General features: G+C 45.1%; 1 protein-coding gene across 2 annotated transcripts in view; it reads left to right on the top strand.

The window, feature by feature from the left end:
- The window catches only part of rgs9a (regulator of G protein signaling 9a), a 49601-nt gene that overhangs the window by 24359 nt on the left and 9980 nt on the right, over positions 1 to 15262 (top strand). For both annotated transcript variants that reach the window (XM_042001380.1, XM_042001391.1), the window contains exons 3-9: positions 6524 to 6574; positions 6663 to 6769; positions 7524 to 7575; positions 7862 to 7920; positions 9655 to 9731; positions 12816 to 12897; positions 12986 to 13048. In XM_042001380.1, coding sequence (XP_041857314.1) covers positions 6524 to 6574; positions 6663 to 6769; positions 7524 to 7575; positions 7862 to 7920; positions 9655 to 9731; positions 12816 to 12897; positions 12986 to 13048 — 491 coding nt within the window. The remainder of the gene's footprint in view (positions 1 to 6523; positions 6575 to 6662; positions 6770 to 7523; positions 7576 to 7861; positions 7921 to 9654; positions 9732 to 12815; positions 12898 to 12985; positions 13049 to 15262) is intronic.

Raw genomic sequence — 15262 nt, 5'->3', positions numbered from 1 at the left:
TTCTATTGAAATTATTCAATGATATGTTTCTTGAAATACCTTAAGCGCACCTAGAGCACTGTGTTAGCTTTAAAGGCGCTGCCTTAAAGTGGTTTGAATCCTGCCTCATGGACAGATCTGTTCATGGAGCTGTTTTCTACCTCATTGGCCCCTCTGACCTGCGGGGTCCCCCAGGGGTTGGTTTTGGGTCTCTCTTCTATGCTACCCCTGGGGTTGATATGTAGGATGCATGGTATTGCCTTCCATTGCTTTGCTGATGATGAGCAGGTGTATCGGCCACAGAAGGCTCCTTCCAAAGATTCCCTTCAGGCTCTGCTAAATTGCAGGACTGACATTAAAACATGGATAAACTTAAATTCCTTAAAATTAAATGAGAACAAAATGGAGGTTGTCCTGTTTGGTCACCCTGAGCTGGTTCAGGTCCTTGATAATTCCCTTGGACCACTGGCAGCTTAAAGAGGATCCCATGCCAGGAACCTTGGTGTGGTTATGGACCAACAGGTCAGCTCGGTGGTGAAGTCTAGCTTCTTCCAGCTGAGACTTATTACCAAAGTCAAGCCTTATCTAAGCAAACGGACCTTAAAAAGTCATCCCTGCTTTTGTTCCCTCTAACTTAGAGCACTGAAACTCCCTGTATGTGGGAACTGAACAGTCGGAGCTTCACCGCCTGCAGCTTGTGCAATATTAAGCTGCCTGTCTCCTCACTGGGACAAAGAGACGTGAGCACATAACTCTGGTTCTCTCTTCTCTCCACTGGCTTCCAGTCAGATCCAGGATTGATTTTAAGATTCTTTTATTTGTTTTTAAGTGTCTGGATGGGCCCCAGGACCGGGCTGACCTCACTGGACTGCATCAGCCCTGCAGAGCTCTTCGTTCAGCCAGTCAGACGGTCTTGGAGGCTGAGCCTTCTCAGTTGTGGCTCCCACTCTGTGGAATACTTTGTTTAACACTGCGGTTTAGCAGGCTTTAAATTGTTGCTTTGGTGGAGTGCAGGCTCCCCGTTGGAGTTTTATATTCTACCGTTGTGAGTTGTCTATTCTATTCTACAGTCATTTAGCAGACGCTTTTATCCAAAGCGAATGAGAGTAAGAACAACACGAGCATGAATTCATCATTAAGTGGTAGTCAGACTGCTGGAGTCCAGGTGGACCAGGTGCTGTCATGTAGTACTAGAGGCAGTGCATAACTTCTTTTGTAGTTTTTTGTAAGTCATTTTGTTTAAATACAACATCACAATTTCACCAAACAACATCAACTTGGGCATAAGTGCACACAGCTTATTCAGTACTTGGTTGAGCCAAAGAGCTGGACAAATCTTTCTAACTCATTCTGAGTAGAAGAGTTAAGCTAAATGTGGAAATGCTCCTTAAACAACTGAGTCTTTAGCTTGCATTTAAAAGTGGATAAGGACTCTGTGGATCGGACGGAGTTTGGTAGATCGTTCCACCACCGGGGAACAACAGAGGAGAAGAGTCTAGCTACTGATGTCGCACCACCTTGTGGTGGGAGCACTAGGCGTCTTTCACTGGCAGAGCGTAACTGTGGAGAGGGAGTGTAGCTCTGGATTAAGGAGTGGAGGTAGACCGGAGCCATTTGGGTTATTGTTTTGTAAGCCAGAAGCAGAGCTTTGAATCTGATGCGCTGCAACTGGAAGCCAGTGGAGAGCGATTAGCAGCGGAGTGACATGAGCTCTTTTGGGCTGGTTGAAGACCAGACGTGCTGCTGCGTTCTGAATCATCTGCAGAGGTTTAACTGAGCATGCAGGCAGGCCAGCCAGTAAGGAGTTGTAGTAGTCAATGCGTGAAATGACCAGAGTCTGGACCAGGAGCTGGGCCGTGTGTTCAGTCAGGCTGGGTCTGATCCTCCTGATGTTGTAGAGGGCAAATCGGCAAGATCGAGCAACCGAGGCAACATGGTCCTTAAAGGTCAGCTGGTTATCTACCATGACACCAAGATTCCTGGTAGAAGATGTAGACACAAGCGTGATGGAGTCAAGCTGCATTCTTATCTGTGGCGGTAAGGAAGGATTGGCTGGACAGACAATAAGCTCAGTCTTGAACAGATTTAGCTGAAGGTGGCGATCCTTCATCCATGCGGAGATATCAGCAACATACTGATATTCGCATTGAGACGGTTGTGTTGTCAGGTGGGAAAGAAACGAAAAGCTGAGTGTCATCTGCATAGCAGTGGTAGGAGAAACCATGAGAGCTAATGATTGCACCGAGTGAGGAGGTGTATAGTGAAAAGAGAAGAGGGCCAAGCACCGAGCCCTGAGGCACCCCTGTTGTCAGCCCATGTGATCTGGACATTCCCCCCTCGCCAAGATACTTTGAATGATCTTCCTGTGAGGTAGGACATAAACCACAAGAGGACAGATCCTGAGATGCCAAGCTCCGAGAGTGTGGAGAACAGTATATGATGGTTGACCGTGTCAAAGGCAGCAGACAGGTCCAGCAGTATAAGGACTGAGGATTGACCAGCGGATCTGGCAACCCGTAGGGAATCAGGAACTGACAGGAGAGCAGTTTCAGTAGAGCGGCCTTGCCTATAGCCAGACTGATATGGATCTAACAGGTTGTTGTCTTGGAGGAACTGTGAGACCTGACTGAAGACGGCACGCTCTAGTACAGGGATATTCAATTCGGTCCTACGAGGGCCGCAATCCAGCAGGTTTTCCATGTATCCCTGCACCAACACACCTAAGTCAAATTAATGAGTCATTGTGTAGAACCTGATTGGCTGTTAGAGCCACCTAATTTGACTCAGGTGTGTTGGTGCAGGGATACATGGAAAACCTGCTGGATTGCGGCCCTCGTAGGACCGAATTGAGTAGCCCTGCTCTAGTAGTTTAGACATGAATGGAAGCAGTGGGACCGGCCGGTAGTTTCCAACCTGGGCTGGGTTGAGTGTGGGTTTCTTCAGCAGCAGGGAAACCCGAGCTTGCTTGAAGGCAGAGGGAAAGACACCGGATTTAAGAGAGGAGGTGATAATATGGGTTACTGCAGGTTTGATTGTAGGTAAAATGCTCTGCAGGATGTCAGAGGGAACAGGATCAAGAGGACAGGTCGTGGGTTTTGAGTTGACTAGAAGTTTAGAGACTTGGTCCTCATTTAGAGAGCGGAAGGAGCAGAGTGAGGCACCAGTAGCTGGTTTGGTAAGGCTGAGTTGGTCAGGCTCAGTGAACTGGTTACTGATGGTAGCAACCTTTTCAGTGAAGTAGGAAGCAAACATTTCTGCAGTCAGCACAGTGGGAGGCTGAGCAGGTGGTGGAGATAGAAGAGAGTTAAACACCATGAACATGTCGTGTGTTGGGAGCATTGCGGATCTTGTTCTGATAAAAGGTTTTCTTGGCCGCCTTTAGGCTGGATGTGAAAGTTTCAAGTTTTTGCTGCTACTCAGACAAGTCAGTGTGCTCTTTTGATTTGTGCCACTTTCTTTCTGCTGCCCTGAGTCCGGCTCTGTTATTCCTTAGAACCTCGGCGAGCCATGGACTGGGAGGGTTTTGTCTGGCTGGTTTGACACCAGAGGACAGAGTTTGTCCAGAGAGGAGGCGAGAGAGGAGCAGAGTGTTTCTGTAGCCTCATTAACAGACAGTAAGGAGAAGTCTGAGTGGGAAGGGAGGGTAGAGTAAACCTCATCAGACAGCTGTGTAGGTCTGAGGGATCTCAGGTTTCTGCGGTAGGACATCATTTTTGGAGCCGCTTGATTGACATGAGGACGGAAGACAGAGAATTTAACCAGGAAGTGGTCTGAGAGGTGCAGCGGGGTGACGGACAGGTCAGCTGTGGAGTAGTTTCTGGTCAGTACAAAGTCAAGAGTATTACCAGCTTTGTGTGTTGGAGGAGTCTGAACCAGTTTGAGATTGAAAGAGTAGATGAGAGCCAGAAAGTCAGTTGCTGTGGTTTGTCTCCCATGACAGTTAGTGGTGTGCCATCATCAGGAATGTCAGAGAGAATCATGTCCATTTCAGAGACAAACTCAGCTATACTGCCACCCGGAGGCGGTAAATGACCAGAATGTATGCAGTGATGGGTGTAGAGACCTTTACTGGTGATACTCAGGTGATGAGCAGGTAGCCATAGGACGGAGAGGTAAAGTTCCACTTTCTAGAAATAAGAAAGCCCGTTCCACCTCCTCGTCCAGCTGAGCGAGGTGTTTGGGTAAATTCTGCATTGACAGAAAGGGCAGCTGGTGTAGCTGTGTTTTCTGGACGGATCCAGGTCTCAGTCAGGGCTAGGACCTGAATGTCAGAGAGATTTATCAATGAACTGATAAATTCTGTTTTGTTCACTGCAAACTGACAGTTCCAGAGACCAAAGGTAATAGAGGGTGTGGCTGACGTTCATGCCATTGGAAAGGACAGGTTTTGTGGATTGTGGTGTCTATGGGTGACACGTCTTGGTCTGGACCATGTCTGACAGGGATGGTTTGATGGGCTTTACCCGACGTGGGCTTTACCCGACGTGGGCTGACACAATGGCTGACGCCTCAGTGACACTTCAGCGCACCATGTGTGGTAAAGTACCTGGAGCTGACACAGCTGAGCTCACTTTGCTTGATTGCAACCGGCTGAAACCGCTTCCAACCGTGACTGAAATCAGGGCTTGTTCTGCTAAAGCTAAACAAATTCTCTCTTTTATATGAGATTTTCCTCCAAATCACCGCCTCTATCTGCTTTGCCCTGAGCTGTAACCAGTGGGTGTGACCCGCTTCACGGCCTCAAATGGTTGCAGAGAGGAGGCGCTAACGACAACCATGTAACCAACCAGCCAGCAAAGTAAACAATAACCCGAAACCAAGACAGAAACTCAAGCAGTAACTCACCGAACTGACTGGAACAACCCTGACTGAAATCAGTGCTTGTTCTGGTTGTCTCTGTTTTTATATTTTATTGCTTTGTTTAAAGCACTTTGCAGGCTATTATTATTATTATTGTTTTGATATATCCTGACATGTTTAACCTCAGAACTGAAAGAGGTGCCTTTCTTTTTACGCGACTGCTCTGCTTGTCGTTTTGTTTTTGCTTTTTCTCCTTGTATTTCCAGGCATTGGGACTTGTTATGTTGAGTTATTGCTACATGGACTGATTGTGTTTCCAGCAGGTCAGAAATGAAACAGAACTCATGCAGAACAGTCCGGGGATAAATTAAAACTTCCGTTGGTTGTGTTCCTGCAAGAGTATCACATTGTTCCCAACAGCAGATGCTTGTGGTGAGTTTCATGAAGGAGAGACGGAACATTCAACATACAAGCAGCTGATCAGCTACCAGTGGAGATCCTCCTGCTATTTCATCTGTTTCTCTGTCAACTCTAGTTTGCAGTGGGTTGTGTTAGACAGACAGCTCCATGCAGGGGACGACTTTTACAGCAGCTTCATTTCGAAGCTTTGGAGTCTGTTTTATTTACAGTGGAGCAGGCAGCTGAGGCCGGACAAGGAACCCGGTAGATTCCTGATTAATCCACCTGGGTTGATTAGTATTGAAGCTTTGAATCAGGGACTCACTCTTTCACCCTGTAGAGTCCCCGTGTTTCCCTGCAGAGATGCAGCTAATGTCTCATAACGATGCTCAGCTTCTCTGTTTGGCTTCCTACTTCATTAAGTTCACTTCCTACTGGTGATCTGCTCACCACTCACAGACCTTCATGCAAGACTTCACTAATTCGACTGTCCTGTACAGTGATTTACCTTCCTGCCACATGTGATGACTTACCTTCCTTTCTGACATGTCACCGTGACACCTTGCACAATAAGCCGGGATTCCCTCCAGTTCACGTGGACTCTGCCCTGGAAAACATCTCACAGCCAGATTAAACACTTTCAGTGTCTCCACATTTTAGTTCTATCTGCATCTTTCTTCCTAGAATGAGAAACAAATGCTGCCTTTACTGCTTGGCCATTAAATCTGCATAAATTTACATGAAGTGAAATCTCAGCCTGTTGCAGAGAGCGACAGGCTGCCTCCCTCTCTAAGCTGCTAACAGTCGCTAAATAAGGCAGATTGGATGAGCTCTACAGCGCTTTAGTTAAAGTAGATTAAAGGTTTAAGATGAGTGGAGGAAATGTCAGCATGGACCCATCAACGAATTCTACTCACCTGAAGATGTTTTATTACCGACTCTTGGCTGTAAGAAAAGATAAAATAAATTAAAATAAAATAAAATTCCACTTTATTAATGATAGTAATAATCTACTAATTTATTTTATCAAGTTTTTTATCATAAAATCTGTAGCAGGTTTTATATATAAATAAATGAGAATATATACATATTGAGCTGTTATATGCCTCTTTTGACAAGACGGTCATAAGCCTCAAATTTGGATCATTCCAGCACAAACACTGAAACTGTGAAGCGAATATGAGAAAAAGAAAGATGTGGTCCTAAAAACTTTGAAAAAATGAAAAGATGGAAGAAAAGTCAAAACCCAGACTGGTTCTGTTACAGGATTCATGATGAATCACACACTTTGGAAGTCTGTGTCTTTATAGAAAGCTTCATAATTTAACTCTGTGGTTCCTCACAGGAAGTGACATAGTTGCATGGATCACCAACAAGATGAAGACCACTCCAGAAGGTAGAATTTGCAAGCCATGATCATACATGAGTGACCTTCTTAACCCGTCATGTCAGAGTCTTCTGGTGACCTCCCTTCTGTTTTGCAGAGGCTCAGGCCTTTGGCACGATGCTGGTAGCGTACGGCTACATCTACCCCCTGCAGAACCACAAGAAGCTGGTGATGTGTAACGACACCAGCCTTTACCGCTTTCAGGTAAAATTTAAGCCTTTAGTTGGTCAGTTTAACAAAAACTCATTCAAGAAAAAGAGAATTTGAAGCTGGTGTCACAGTTCTCGAGTCAAAACATCAATCTACATAAATTCCTAAGCATGATGATGCATGGTGAGTTAACCACTAAACAGACACTCGCTTAACATTTTCTTTCATTTGTCCTGGAGAAATTATTACAGGTTTCTGTTTTTTTTCTCCTAGTTTTAACATTTAAAACTAATTTAAGAAGGATCGCAATCATATTTTGGCTTTAAACTTTGCATCCATCTAGACCTCCAGTCTAATCCTGTAAAAACATTTTCAGTAACTTCCACCAAAAAGAGAAGTACTTTCCTGATGTAAAAGAGATTCAGTTAAGCCTGAAGAGCAAAAACAACACTTTTAACTACGACAACAACATCAGTAACAGTTACACCAGCTTCAGAGATGACAACGATAACGTCAACAACCACAACAAGGACAGAAAACTACAACTAGTCGTCCCTGTGTGTTGCACGTCTGCTGTTTGGCTTGTCTGTTGGCCCGGGTGTGTGTTAGCGCTGGAAAGACTGAATTCTCTATGGCAACCCACTGCTGTCTATTAGCACAGAGATGCTGGCATTAGCATTGCAGAGGCTAACAACTAGCTTCTCTAATCTGACCCCCTGGATTTTATACTACCTGGGCTAACCATTAGCATTGTTATTATTTTGTCGTTATACACTAAAAGACCTTTTCTAATTGATGACTCTTTCAGACCCCGTATTTCTGGCCAACACAGAAATGGGCTGCAGATGACTCTGATTATGGTAGGCATGAAGTCATAGATTTTCTTTTTTTTATCTGTGTGGAAAAAAGAAGATGGAGTTCTGGTGAAAATGGCTGCCTGAAAACACCATTGTGTTCTACTTGTTTAATGATTACTTGCAATATATGCAGTTTAAGGCCATTTTCACCTTCGAGGGATGACATCCTGGCTCTGTGTTTTCACATGAACTGATATGAGTTTTCTTTGATGGTACACAAAATGGCTAAAACTGGTCGTTGTGTTGTGTGTAAAAAGGTTGTAATGTTTTTCTTTCTGCTGTTTTGTAGCCATTTACTTGGCAAAGAGGAACATTCGCAAGAAAGGCATGCTTGAACCCTATGAACAGGTAAGTAGTGTGAAAGTAACTGTCTCAGTGGTAAAAGTTTTCCCCAGACAACATTCATCTTTTTCATTTTTTTACCTTGTCCTGTCCAGCATGGTGGCGGCAGAATGATGGTCTGACTGCTGTGCTGTAACAAACAAATTTGCTTTGCTAAGAGGAGCTTTATGGGTATAAAGCTCTTCTTGATAATCTGATTTATTTATTTATTTATTTTATTTTGAATTAATTTGTGTAATCTTGCTGGACGTGATCAGACGGAACAGAAAAAAGGAGAAAAATGAAGAGAAGTTAACAGGAAAGTAATAAAAAGGAAGAGGAGACAAAGATCCAGTAGACAGAAGCAATGAGCTTCAATCCAACCTAACAGCAGACAAGCAGCTGCTACACCTGTACAGAAACACAACAGAGAATTTCCTACAGCTTTTACAGGTAAACTAAGCAGACAATCATCAGGAGTTCCTAAAAACAAACAAACACAAAAATAAATAAATGAAAAAAAACAAAAAACATGCAACAACCAAAGAACCAGAAACACACACACCTGAACCAAAGCATCTTAGTGTATAAACCCTCTGGACACCTCAGTGCTGAGTCAGCATGCAGAGGATGAGAAATGAGGAAGATCAGAGATGAGGCCACGCCCCCACGGAGGCTAGAGGCAGACTAGGGCGGCCCAGAGACCCGGGCCATCAGCAGCATCCTGGAGCACCAACCCAAGCCCCCCCACCATGAAGACCATCCAGAGGGCGGCAGAGGAAGGCTCCAGCCAGAGTCCCCTACAGTCATGGGGCACAAGCCAGAGACGAGTCATCTGGGGCTGCCAGAGCGCAGGGCCCCAAGTTATAATAATAATAATACATTTTATTTAAAAGCGCCTTTCAAAACACCCAAGGACACTGTCCAAAAGAACATTAAAATGGTTAAAAATAACAAGTACAAAACAAAAGAAAACGGAACAGAGGACATAAAGCTGGTGAGTGTGTGACTAGACAACGTAGGACTGTCTGAACAAATGTGTTTTGAGTTGTGATTTGAAGAGAGGAAGAGAGTCTATGGTACGGATGTCAGGGGGAAGAGAGTTCCAGAGATGGGGAGCAGAGCGGCTGAATGCTCGGCTCCCCATGGTGACGAGACGGGCAGGGGGGACAAGAAGCTGGAGGAGGAGCAATGTGCAGGAGATCAGATATATATGGAGGGTCCAGAGTGTGGAGTGCTTTGAATGTAATGAGGAGAATTTTGAAGTTCCCAGAAGCGCCCTCCTGGGTCAGCACCCACCCTAATGCTCCAGCCACATACCCAAGGATCCAGGGCACCATCGACCTCGCTTGCCTTCCTGATGTCCCTGATAACTAAAAAGTTCTGTCTGAATGAGTAAAAACCTTTAAACAGCACCAGAAAAGTCTGGTTTAAATGCAGTTTATTTACTGCTTTTTAAAGCAGGTTATAAATTAACTGTAAAAGTCTTTAGATTGTTGTTGTTATACCCACATGTATTTCACCTTAAAGATTTTCTACTTCAGTTTCCTTGAGGTCAAAAATGGACTATATTTAGGGAACACTGTCATGTCCATCTGGATTCATCATCCACCCCGTCTGCCATCCTTCATTACACATCCTAAATCAGTGGACGATGTTTCTTTTAGACATTCATGTCTCTTTAAGATTGTCTTAAACTTTCCTAAATTTCATTTTGCACTTTGTCAACCCATGATGTCCCTGTTTTTGTGTTTGAAACAGGCACATTACAACCACCTCTATGATTGGCTAAACCACAAGTGGGATTTTATTACGATGCAAGCAACTGAACAGTATAAGTAAGTGAAACAACTCAGTTTTTCAGTAAATCGTAATTGTAATCGTAATTGAAACTGCAGGTTTCAAGTCCTCATCTTGCAGGCTTTAGGTCTTAACCACGACCGGTAAATCGAAAGCTTTGCCTTTCAGCTCAGCTCCTTCTTCACCAGGACAGACTGATGAAAAGTCTGCGTCACTGTAGATGCCGCACTGATCCGCCTGTCCATCTCCCGCTCCATCCTTCCCTCACGCCTGAACAAGACTCCAAGATACGTGAACTCCTCCTCTTGGAGCAGGATCTCATTCCTGAACCGGAGAAAACACTCCACCCTTTGCTAGCTGAAGATCATGGTCTTGGAATTGGAGGTGCTGATTCTTATCCCACCCTTCTTCATACTTGACTGCAAATCATTCCAACAACATCTGAAGATCGTGGCTCAATGAAGCCAACAGACCCAATCCTGAGGCCACTGATCCGGATCCCCTCAAAGCCTCAGCTGCATCTAGAAATTGAAATTCTAGCCTTGGTGGAATCCAACCATATATATATATATATATATATATATATCAAATCTTCCTGAGTTCAAATCCCAGAGGGGACATATTATAATGGGGCAAATATTAACATCTTCCAGTTGGGTCCTTAGGCAAGACCCTTTGCTCCACTGCCTAACCACCTCATCATGAGTGCAAGTAAACAGAGAGACATACCGACTCAGACATCACTTGGTCAAACAAGGTCTGGTAATGAGGAACCAGGGTCCTATGGCGAGAAATGGGTTACTGGAACACTAAATAGACGGCGGGGCTACACTAACATCAAACAACTCGTAGCTCAGTGTTCCAGCATCTGCAAACGGCTGCTATTACAGTTAGAGAATGAAGAGATTCAACACGCCAATGCTATGGCAAGGGGGAGACAGGACGATGGCTCAGAAGGGGGAGTTAACATCAAGCCACCCCCCCCCCCAAGAGACTGGGTACCAAGCCCCAATGATGAATGAGATGAATGAGAGAGAAACTGACCTGAGGAATAAGATCCTGGCTAAGATGAGAGCCTGTCAACCCCGACACCGACTAGCAAGAATGAGAGAAGTACCACCAGAAAGTCTTCTAGCTGATGTGAATGCAGCAGTAAGAACAATCCCTACTGCAACCATCACTGAAACCAATGAGCTGATATACAGCAGCAGTGATCCTGGAGATGCTCTGCCAACATAACATCAATATGAAGGGCAAGAAGGAGGCACCATGGAGTAGGAGGCTGGAAGCCACAATCAAGGCAACTCGGAGGGAAGTTAGTCAACTGTCACACCTCCAGAAGGGTACAACCACAAAAGGGGTATGTCACAAGTGGCGTGCGGCCCCAGTAAAGCCGACATCATCACTGGAGGTTCTTTTTGGATCAAGCAAAACAGAGTTAAACCACACTAAAAAGGTAAAAGGTTTTAAAACAGTTTATTAAGAACTACAGGTGAGTCATCCTCCAGTTTTAGTCCCTAAATTATTCCCCGAAGGCATCCTGGCATGCAGCCATTAGCAGCAGTCCGGGCGGGTCCTTGCCAACGTAATTCTTTTGGAGTCCACTTACCTCTTCTCCGTCGTAGAGCCCAGCTCTCCAACAAACTGTGGAGAAAACACGTACGTGGCAGTCCCCTGTTTCACAAGGAGGATTCCCCCACCCCTTCTGCCTGGCCCTGCAGGCAGCGTTTCACTTCAAGTCCATATCACTGACTGGAAGATTTACACACGCTTTTCCCGGGCCGACACGGATTTCCTGCGGCCTGGGACTGAGTAGCTGCACCATGGATACAGGGTCGACTGCGGTGCTCCTCCACAAAATCTGCCCGCCACTCCTCTGGAGGTCCCGCAGCATGTGGCCTTCTCCAGGTCCCAGCCGCTTCCATCTGCCGTCTGCTTCTACTATCTGCTTCTCTGCAGTCCTGCCTGGTCGCCCATTTCTCTGGCACCTCATGGCCTCGGCCGCTGCCTCCAATCCCAGCTGTGTCCTCTGTGTTGTCACTCTGCGGGCTCCACCGAAATCCCAGTCAATAAAACCACTACAAATTACTGAATAAAACCAAGGATATAAAACGAGTAAAACATGCGGTTAAAAACACAAAATAACAAGCAGTTAAAAAAAAACAAAACAAAAAAAAAAAACATTCCCAATTAAAATAAGTCACGCACCCTCTTTGGCCCCATCACAGGTACCCAAAAGGTACAGCCAGATAACCATACCTGAGGCTGGAAACTGCCAAACAAAGACTCCAAGCATTGGCTGCACGACTGAGGAGATACACAAGAGAAATAGAGGCCAGGAAAATGAACTGGCTGTTCTCCACTAACCCAGCTAAGTGTCTTCCCAGTGGCAGGTAATACCACGCTAACCCACCAAGGCTGGAGACTAAACAATACTGGAAATCATATGAGAAAGGCATTAAAAAGTGAAGCAAAGTGGTTAAAAGGAAAGCCATAGTGATGGATGTAGTATCCCCACCGATGGAAATATCAGGAAAAAGGAACACAAGAACCTGGAGAAATACCAAGGACTCAAGGAACATCTGGAGAAAGCCTGGAAGATGAAGGCAACAGTAGTACCAGTGGTCATCGGAGTACTGGGGGCTATGTCCCCCACACTGGAGAAGTAGCTCCACCAGATACCTGGAGAACCATTAGACATCTCATTAGATGCCTCCTGGACACCTCCCTGGTGAGGTGTTCCAGGCATGTGCCACCAGACAGAGGCCCCAGGAAAGACCCAGGACTCACTGGATGGACTACATCTCTCAGCTCACTTTTTATGTAACTCAATAATATTTTTCCACAAAGACGCTCAAAAAATAAAAAAAATTATTCTATGATTTCCTGAGGGCCTAGTTTTGATCTGGTCTAAACGATTTGGTTATACTTTTAGAGGTAGGATCTATAATCCCTGCACTTCCCCGTAGTGTTGAAAAAAAGATGGTGTTGATTTGTTTCCGTCATCGTGAACTTGTATGACTGCTGTCTTTGCCTCGAAAATATAAAATTTAAAAGACTGGTAAATCATTTAATACTTTACATTGATGAGTTTTTTGTCTTTGTGCCCATCTGTGTGTCAGGGCTGGTCAGGACAGGAAGAAGTCAGACCGGGTGGTGTTTGACTGCCAGGAGAGGGCTTACTGGATCGTGAACAGGCCTCCGGTCTGTGTGGCTACTTCCTTATCTTTAGGGAAAATGACTAAATAAGAATGTTGCAGAGTTATCATTAACTCATTGTGTCCATGTGTAGCGTCGTACTCACAGTGCTCTGGACTGTGGACCAGAACGGCTTGGTGATCCCAACACAGACGAGGTAACAGGTTAGTAAAGACAACTCACCTTTCACAGCTTCAGCCCTGTTTACACCACCTTGCTAGGACAGTGAAACACAAAACTTTGGGTGCTTTCTGTTTCCATGGTAACAGAGTTTTGGGTGGATAAAACCACAAATATTTGACAAAGGCCTCCAGAGTGAAATGTTCTTGCAAGGCAAGGTCTGTGAGTGGAAAATGGAATCTTTGTGTGACGATGACGTCTTTCATGTCATCTTCCCCACACAGACCCTGCTTAAGCCTGAAAAACACAACAAAGATGGTGGACCTCCGTGTCCTCTATGTGCTGCTTCATCTTTTTCATTTATCTGGTCTGTTGAAGCCAAACCTGTTTGTGGTGGAACATTTATGCCTCTGTGAAGATGCAGAGGTTACATCCTCCAGATTACCGGCAGCTAGCACGCAACGCTTCTTTTGTTTTCTGGTCTTATGAATGGAAGTGTTGTTGCCCACTAGAGGCCTGACATGTGTCATTTCTGGTCCTGTTTACATTTTCCATGCATGGAGGATGTTTTCATTCCACTCTTGTGTAAATGCTTTTTTCATACAAAAAGCAAAAAGTTTTGTGTTTTGCATGGAAACGTGGTGAAAGCAGGACCATAAACATACAGGATGAAGATCATCAGACACAAATACTGACCAACTTTCTTTTTTCTCCTTTCTAATGGATCTCCTTCCTCTAACGAAGATGAGAGCTAATCTGTATGTAAACCTTTGGGTCCAAAGGTCTGAGACCACCGTTCGTTCATTCATTCATTCATTCATTCGTTCATTCGTTCATTCATTCATTCATTCATTCATTTAAAGTTTTTAGTGATTGTAATGCAGATTGTTGCATTACAATATCAACAACTAAAATGTTTTATTCGTGGTGGCCGTGGACTTTAGGACCCAGCTGTGTATACTTGGTAGTTTATGGCATTTAATTTCCCTCCATAGAGTAAAAATTGTAAAAATTTCCTTGTCAACCATCATCCTTATAATCATGAATTTGAAAATATTAGAAAATTTGTGAGCAAATATTTATCTTCTCCGTCCTCATCATCAGCTCCACCTCTTCTACTTTCTGTTAACACGAATATCCAACCAGCCAATCACATGGCAGCATGTGGTCATGGAGACGTGGTGAAGACGACCTGCTGGAGTTCAAGCTGAGCATCAGAATGAGGAAGAAAGAGGATTTACGAGATTTTGAACGTGGCATGGTTGCTGGTCTGAGTATTTACTGGGATTTCCACCCACAACCATCTCCAGGGTTTCCAGAGATGGTCTGAAGAAGAGAAAATATCCAGAGCAGCAGTTGTCTGGACCAGGATGCAGCAGAAGACACACCGGGTGCCTCCTGCCAGCTAAGAACAGGAAACTGAGGCTACAATTCACACACACTCACCAACACTGGACAATAGAAGATGGAGAAACGTTGCTGGTCTGATGAGTCTCCATTTCAGCTCCACATTCAGATGCTCGGCTCAGAATCTGCTGGAAACATCATGAAAACATGGATCCATTCTGCCTTGGATCAACGCTTCAGGCTGCTGCTGGTGTAATGGTGGGGGGAGATTTTCTTGGTCCACTTTGGGCCCCTTAGTACCAACGTGGCCTGGTTTAACCAGCACAGCCTACCTGAGTATTGTTGCTGACCATGTCCATCCCTTTATGACCACAGTGGAGCATCTTCTGATGCTACTTCCAGCAGGATAATGCACCATGTCACAAAGCTCAGATCATCTCCACCTGCTTTCTAGAACATGATGATGAGTTCACTGGACTCCAACGGCCTCCACAGCCACCAGATCTCAGTCCAGTAGAGCAGCTTTGGGATGTGGTGGAACGGGAGATTCTCATCATGGATGCAGCCGACAAACCTGCAGCAACTGTGTGATGCTGTCATGTCAATATGGAGAAAACCTCTGAGGAAGGTTTCTACCACCTACTTCATCTATCACACCAGGATTAAAAAGGTCCAACCCAGTACTAGAAGGTGGTCCTGATGAGGAGGACGACCCGGTACTAGAAGGTGGTCCTGATGAAGAGGACGACCCGGTACTAGAAAGTGGACCTGATGAAGAGGATGACCCGGTACTAGAAGGTGGTCCTGATGAAAAGGACGACCCGGTACTAGAAGGCGGTCCTTATGAAGAGGACGACCCGGTGGCTGTCCCGATGAAGAGGACGACCCGGTACTAGAAGGTGGT

Source organism: Melanotaenia boesemani, chromosome 2 (assembly GCF_017639745.1).
Source record: "Melanotaenia boesemani isolate fMelBoe1 chromosome 2, fMelBoe1.pri, whole genome shotgun sequence".
Taxonomy (NCBI): domain Eukaryota; kingdom Metazoa; phylum Chordata; class Actinopteri; order Atheriniformes; family Melanotaeniidae; genus Melanotaenia; species Melanotaenia boesemani.
The sequence above is the reverse complement of the archived record's forward strand: the minus strand, read 5'-3'. Positions and strand labels throughout refer to the sequence as shown.